General features: G+C 46.1%; 1 protein-coding gene across 1 annotated transcript in view; it reads left to right on the top strand.

Annotated features, from left to right (window-relative positions):
• Positions 1-558: 558 nt before the first annotated feature.
• LOC124772841 (cytochrome P450 9e2-like) overlaps positions 559-8,029 on the top strand; it is an 86,029-nt gene continuing 78,558 nt past the window's right edge. The window contains exon 1 of the mRNA XM_047249354.1: positions 559-613. Coding sequence (XP_047105310.1) covers positions 590-613 — 24 coding nt within the window. The 5' untranslated portion in view covers positions 559-589. The remainder of the gene's footprint in view (positions 614-8,029) is intronic.

Raw genomic sequence — 8,029 nt, 5'->3', positions numbered from 1 at the left:
ACTCACGCGAGCTAACACAATACTGACAAGGTGAGAGAAGATGTACCGAGATCAAATGATAAAATGAAAGCGAGACACTATTGTCTCGACTATATATAGACCTGTTCAAAACAAAAGCTAACGTGACTATAACTTCTTACGCCTAGATTTTCTGTAAACACGAATTATTCTTTTGAAATGTCTTACGGCCATTTAAGAGTGGTTTCAATTCACTTACAAATCGATCTCTGATTATGGAGTTATTGGCTACTGGAATTAAAGAGTTTTCACACACAGATGAAAATACTAGGTTTCTTTGTCATCGATATAATCTTACATTAAGTCTGTCTGATGCAGGGGCGGATAATGAAAGGAGGGCAGTGGAAAGCTGACACTTCATTCTGCCCAGATCTCTCGAAAATCAGAAGGGAGCCACCAGATAAGCTGGTCGGTACTGCGATGCACTTGTCTGCGGTTATCCGGGACGATGACGTGACGTTCGCTCTTCCCCTGCCTCAGGCCCCCACCACGGAACCGCCTGCGTCGTGGCCGTCTGCATATCAACGCGAGTCCGCTAGAGGCGCTGGTATCCCGCAGCGTAACGCGCAGTATGCTGTTCCGAGTGCTGCCAGAGGTGAGTGATGGCCCGTCTGTCAAACGGGGCGTTAGCGAAGTAAGGTGTGCGTAGTGCTACTACAAAGCTACTGGTTATTTACTCATTCAGTGAACGACTGCTTCAGAAGAATCTCAAAGCTAAGAAAAGTGCTCGTACAAACATGTTAAATACGCGGAATCTCGTAATCTGAAGAATTCACAGTGGCATTTGAAAGTTGCCAGCTGAACGTCTGTCGGTCATTTGATGTCGTGAAACTTTTGCCGTACATAAAAGTTTCCTGTCGTTAAAAATAAAATATGCAAAGAGAGGCCTAAAGCAGTGAGCACCAAACTTTCTGCTCAGAGTCATTACTGACATCCTGAGGCGTCATCTCGGGCCGCATATATACCGGTCTTATAATTGATTGGTAACTACGTAAATCGGCATGTTATGACGTCCTAACAGACAAGCTATAGGAAGGGTGCGGTAAGTTGGCCGCCAGTCCGCAAGTACTGATCGTTAGAAGTCCGTAACATTCGGAAGAGTACCTATCAGTTGCTTGTTCTCTGCGTGCAGTCATTCTCGGCGAACCCAAAATTGTGACGCTATAATTATAGCCTGACGAGGTGTTGTGTTGTCGTTTGTATGGGCAGATGATTGATTAATAACAGTAATCGTACTTAGTTTAAATACCTTATGCTATAAGACACAAGATCACGAACGCTTACTTAAAGTTTTGACTTTCAGTTTTGTTCTACTCATTGTGTTGTATTAAGACAGCCTTAATCTAATTTCATGTTTCTTACAACTTATATGTATGTTGTTGTTGCTGTTGTGGTCTTCAGTCCAGAGACTGGTTTGATGCAGCTCTCCATGCTACTCTATCTTGTGCAAGCTCCTTCATCTCCCAGTACCTCGCATTCGGGAGGACGACGGTTCAATCTCGTCTCCGGCCATCCTGATTTAGGTTTTCCGTGATTTCCCTAAATCGCTTCAGGCAAATGCCGGGATGGTTCCTTTGAAAGGGCACGGCCGATTTCCTTCCCCATCCTTCCCTCACCCGAGCTTGCGCTCCGTCTCTAATGACCTCGTTGTCGACGGGACGTTAAACACTAATGTCCTCCTCCTCCTCCCAGTACCTACTGCAACCTACATCCTTGCCGCGCCGGATTAGCCGAGGGGTCTCAGGCGCTGCAGTCCTGGATTGCGCGGCAGGACCCGGCGGAGGTACGAGTCCTCCCTCGGGCATGGGTGTGTGTGTTTGTCCTTAGGATAATTTAGGTTAAGTAGTGTGTAAGCTTAGGGACTGATGACCTTAGCAGTTAAGTCCCATAAGATTTCACACACATTCCGAACCTACATCCTTCTGAATCTGTTTAGTGTATTGATCTCTTGGTCTCCCTCTATGATTTTTACTCTCCACGCTGCCCTCCAATACTGATTTGGTGATCTCTTGATGCCTCAGAATATGTCCCTTCTTCTAGTCACGTTGCGCCACAACTTTCTCTTCTCCCTAATTCTACTCAATACCTGCCCATTACTTATGTGATCTACTCATCTAATCTTAAGCATTCTTCTGTAGCACCATATTTCGAAAGCTTCTATTCTCTTCTTGTCTAACCTATTTATCGTCCACGTTTCACTTAAATACATGGCTACACTCCCTACAAATACTTTCAGAAACGACTTCCTGACACATAAATCTATAATCGATGTTAACCAATTTCTCTTCTTCAGAAACGCTTTCCTTGGCATTGCCAGTCTACGTTGTATATCCTCGCTTCATGAGTTACTTTGCTCCCTAAATAGCAAAACTCATTTACTACTTTAAGCGTCTCATTTCCTAATCTCATTCCCTCAGCATCACCCGATTTAATTCGACTACTTTCCATTACCCTCGTTTTGTTTTTATTGATGTTCATCTTATATCCTCCTTTCAAGACACTGTCCATTCCGTTGAGCTGATCTTCCAGGTCCTTTGCTCTCTTTGAGAGAATTACAATGTCATCAGCGAACTTCAAAGTTTTTATTTCTTCTCCATGGATTTTAATTCCTACTCCGAAATTTTCTTTTGTTTCCTTCACTGCTTGCTCAATATACAGATTGAATAACGTCGGGGATAGGCTGCAACCCTGTCTCACTTCCTTCCCAACCACTGCTTCTCTTTCATGCCCCTCGACTCTTATAACTGCCATCTGGTTTCTGTACAAATTGTAAATAGCCTTTTGCTCCCTGTATTTTACCCCTGCGACATTCAGAATTTGAAAGAGAGTATTCCAGTCAACATTGTCAAAACTTTAGTCTACAAATGCTAGAAACGTAGGTTTGCCTTTCCTTAATCTATTTTCTAAGATAAATCGAAGGGTCAGTATTGCCTCTCGTGTTCCAACATCTCTACAGAATCCAAACTGATCTTCTCTGAGGTCGGCTTCTACCATTTTTTCCATTCGTCTGTAAAGAATTCGTGTTAGTATTTTGCAGCCGTGGGTTATTAAACTGATAGTTCGGTAATTTTCACAATTTACTAATGTGTAATGCATTTTAATATGATCGTGTGTGTAATGTATACTCATGAATCTATGTTATCTCTGTGTAAAAATTTATACCATAGCAGCTGATCAGTAAGTCGCGAGTGACTGTGCGTTATCATTACTGGAAAACAAACAGCAGGACATTGCCCTTCTCACATTATAACGCTACCGCGGAAAGTAAAATGTCAAGTATGATCTTAACATGCAGCAAGGATTACCCTCTGGGAGGAATTTTGAAACGTTTGACCATAAATTAACCTAATGGACAAAGGGAATCGAAAGTGAATTTCGTAAGGGTGGTAATTAATAGAAAGCAGGAAGACTACAATTTAGAAAATAATGAAAGTAGAGAAAATTTACATAAATGAAACAAAAAGCACTCGCCAGCCTAATTAGGCATAATCATGTGCAAACATTATTCTCAATGGATTTACCGTCTCTAATGACCTATTTGTCGACGGGACGTGTAACACCAATATCCTCCTCCTCAATGGATTTATATATACTCTTGCAAAAATTCAAGTTCAAGTTAGGTTTCAAATAGGATGAAATTTAAGTGCCTCATAACACCACTTGTGAAGTAAGTGATTTCAACTAACCACTTTTACGTTCATTAGTACTAAAACTTTGGCACTTTTAAATTAAAGCAGTTCATAGCGTATTAAAATGTTTCATCACTTAAGTATTATGTGCCTCTCCTTTTATCTGTGAAACAAATGATTTAACTAGAAACGTTCATTTGCTTTAAAACTGAACTTAGGCACATTTAAATGGAAACAAATTAGCATTTCTTCATAATTAGGATACTCGGTTTTTAGCACTATTAGGATAGGACCCTACTTGGTATCATAAAGAGGGCAGTTCAAAGTTTAAAAACGTATTTTGCAACACTGATTGTTATTGCAAAAGCACACACAAACACAGTGACATACATACCTGTTTTCTAAAGCTGTCGAAACAGTTGCACAATGGAGGTGGCAAGCACGTGGTGGCTATCGGGTCTCCCTCTGGCGGTTTGAAGCTCTTTTTAATTCTTCTTGGCGGCGTATTCTTCACCTTTAGAGCTTTTCCAAATACGAGAGCACCCTTTTTACAGCCGGAACCACATCCGAGGCCATACCATCATAGACTTGGTTAGACAACGCCTCCCTCTCCACCTGCGGTGTTGACTGTACGACTGCTGGCCGCTGACTGCCTAATCTGCCCTTTCTCTTGCCGCCCAGATCGACCGCCACCTCCAGCTTTTCTTGCGCGCCAAGCCCCTTCCGTAGTGGAGGGGGTTCCCTACACCTTTGAAGTTACATCATACAATTTCTCTAAGTATGAACCAGTTATTTACATGCAATTTTGTTTTTTCAAACACGCGTATTTTATAAAATTCCATCATTTTTAGCACACTATTAAGTTAAACAAATTATGCATCATAAAGTTCCATTTTCCTACAACAATTCAAAGATCTCACTCATACAGAATAGGCACTTCATTACAACATCCTCTACCCACGCAGCGGCCGCGACACTCTGCCCTCTCACTCGGCTTATGGCTGAATTCATCAACGTCAATTAATGTCAAGCTCATCTTAAAATATTACCGTGCATGTAGTTTTGTTTCTTAGTGAGCAGGAAAACTACCCTCTTAGGAATTTCTTAACGTTAGTTGCCGTTTTTGAACTCGGCTTTTAGCTGCTAGAAGCATTTTATTACACGAGGTCCGTCGGAAAAAGTTTGGTGAGTTATCTAAGAAAATAAAGGAAACAGGAGTTACGTACAAAATACCTTAACTGGCCTTCAAAGTAATCACCATTAGGTAGATCAAACATCCAACGTCCATTGTAATGCTGTTGGAACTGTCCGAAAACGCTTCTTGTGGGAGTAACCCATTGAATTACACATCCATATCACTGACCTCAATTTGTAGTCGGATTTTGGAGCAGGTAGTGGACTCGAACATTATGAATCACCTTGAAGAAAATGACTTATTGATACATAACCAACACGGGTTAAGAAAATATCGTTCTTGTGCAACACAGATAGCCCATTATTCCCATGAAGTAATGAGTGCTGTCGACAAGGGATCGCATATCGATTCAGTATTCCTAGATTTACAGAAGGCTTTTGATACTGTTCCTCACAAGCGACTATTACTCATCGAGTAGAACAGAAGTGATATCAGGCGTTCTGCAAGGTAATGTCATAGGCCCTCTGCTGTTTCTGATTTATATAAATGATGTAGGTAATAATGTGAGCAGGTGATGTAGGTAATAATGTGAGCAGCCCCCTTACAATGTTTGCAGATGACACTGTAATTTACCATCTAGTAAAATCATCAGACGATCAATTGCAATTACAAAATGATCTAGAGAGAATTTCTGTATGGCGCTAAAAGTGGCAATTGGCACTAAACAAAGAAAAGTGCGAGGTCATGCACATGGGTACTAAAAGAAATCCGATAAATTTTGGGTATACGATAAATCGCACAAATCTAAGGGCTATCAATTCGACTAAATACCTAGGAACTACAATTTCGAGCATCTTAAATTGGAAATACCACATAGATAATATTGTGGGGAAAGCGAAACAAAGACTGCGCTTTGTTGGCAGAACACTTAGAAGATGCGACAAACCCACTAAAGAGACAGCTTATATTACACCTGTCCGTCCTCTGCTAGAATATTGCTGCGCGGTATGGGATCCTTACCAGGTAGGATTGACAGAGGACATCGAAAAAGTGCGAAGAAGGGCAGCTCGTTTCGTGTTATCGAGCAATAGGGGCATTGCGGCGAGATCTATTTACGAAATTTCAATTACCAACTTTCTCTTCCGAATGCGTAAATATTTTGTTGACACCCACCTACGTAGGGAGAAATGATCATCTTAATAAGAGAAACCAGAGCTCGAACGGAAAGATTTAGGTGTTCCTTTTTCCTACTCGCCATTCGAGAGTAGGATTGTAGAGAAGTAGTATGAAAATGGTTTGATGAACCTTCTGCCAGGCACTTAACTGTGAATTGCAGAGTAGCCATGTAGATGTAGATGTAGATCGCTCGAAGCAGCGTGGTCGAGCGCTGTTGGATACCCGCAACGTGTGCATGTGTAACGCAAGGTGTCTGATCATATGTACATGTTTCTTATTCTATATATTTGGCGCCGGCTGATCTCCTTTACTTTCCCCGCCTTAAATTATCTCTGAAATACTGACGGTTCACAGACTTTGCGTTTGACCAGGGTGATGCGAGCTATTCGGTAAGAAGAGAAGGATGACAGCTTGGAAGGTTAGAAGCCGTCTAGCTTGCCTTCTTCCATTTGTACTAAACTTGCTGCCCGTTTTCACGACTGGCACGAGGCAGGACACTGTAGTTGCGTCTACTTAAAGTGTCATTACGTTGATTTATTTTATAAAATTTCGGTGGTCGCCGCTTTAGGGGCTGTTAGTTCCAGTCTGTGAGTACGTGAGAAATGCACAAGCTGCACACTGTCCTAAACGTGACAGGTGTGTGTCGTGGGCAGTCCAAGTTTTGAGCTTCCCTGCGCGTGTCGCTGACGCTGTACTGACGGGCCTTATCCTTGGCCCGAGGTTGGTGCAGTTCTGGCTTGTTACAGCCTCGCCCCCCTGTTCCTTGCGGGGTGTGTGAAGGCGTTTCCTGTCTTGTAGGTCTGTCCTGGCGCGGTCAGTCTATTACTCCTGGCTGTTGGCATGCGGGCACGCTAGCGGTGGACTTCGTTGTCTTTGGGTTTTCCTCCCCTCGCGCGTGACTCGTTGAATTGCTGCCTCGAGTTCTGCTGTCGGCTGCCTCTCGCCGTCGCGAACCTCCTTCGTCAGCCGCACGGCTGCGTCTTCCAGGATGTAGTCCCAGTCGCGCGGCGTGAAGGCGGGGTTGGCACTCATGACGTTCAGATCCTTCCTTGTGGCGAATTCGAGCATTATTGCCCGGTGTCCAGCGGCGAAGAGGTGTGGGTTTTTGTGCTCGTTGAAGCGCCCACCTCGCAGCACGGTGGCGGTCTTCTTCAGCACTGCCGGGACGTTGCTGCTGTCGGGGAATGGGATGACATCGGTGCGCAGTTTCCCATCCTCTTCTTCGTGTTTCCCCTGGTGTTGTACCTCCCTGTCGGGAGTTGGGGAAGGTGAAGACGGTGCCACGTCCGTGGCCGTCTCCCCGGTCTCCCGTACTGCTGCAGGTTCCGCGGCGACGTCCGTTCGAGTCGCCGCGTCCGTTCGCGGCGGAACATCTGCCCGGGTCGCCGCGTCCACCCCCGCTGGTCGACCCACCGCGAAGGTGGCGTCGGGGGCGGCTGTCGGTTGTCTTCTTCGTCGCCATCCTCAGCTCCTCTCGCAGCTGTGGAAGCTGCCGGTGAGCGCCGACGAGCTCCTGCTGCCTCCACTGCGGCTTTGAGAGCGGCCACTGCGTCGTCGGTGGCGGCGCTCGGCGTGACACCAGCCTCGCCGACTTCTGGTTGGCGCCGTCCTTCTCCCGCTGTAGGGTGGGGGGGGGGGGGGGGGGTGGGGCCGCGCCCTCTTCCTCATGTGTCGCTTTTCCCGTGGCGGCCTGTCTCCTCTTCTCTAAGTGTGCGCAGCTGCGCGACTTTGCAGCGTGCGCGCCACCGCAGTTCAAGCACGTTGGCGTGACGCGTTGCGGTGTGCTGCAGTCACGCCTCGGCGCACTCCAGACACGCGACTGCGTCCTCGCGCGTCCCGGCGACGTGCCCCACCTGCTGGCAGCGGCGGCCCACCGCCTCTCGTGCTGCCGTCTGCTTCGCCTCTCCTTCTCCTTGCCCCGGCCATCTCCCGCCAGCGTGGGCAGGAGCTCGGCCACGGCAGCCAGCTTGCGTCCCTCTCCGCGTCCCGACACGGCGTCGGACTAGTGGCGTCGGCGTGCGCGAGCGACGCTAGCGAAGTGGGCCGCGGCGAGTCGAGCAGCGGAGTCGAG

Source organism: Schistocerca piceifrons, chromosome 2, assembly GCF_021461385.2.
Source record: "Schistocerca piceifrons isolate TAMUIC-IGC-003096 chromosome 2, iqSchPice1.1, whole genome shotgun sequence".
NCBI lineage: Eukaryota > Metazoa > Arthropoda > Insecta > Orthoptera > Acrididae > Schistocerca > Schistocerca piceifrons.
The sequence above is the reverse complement of the archived record's forward strand: the minus strand, read 5'-3'. Positions and strand labels throughout refer to the sequence as shown.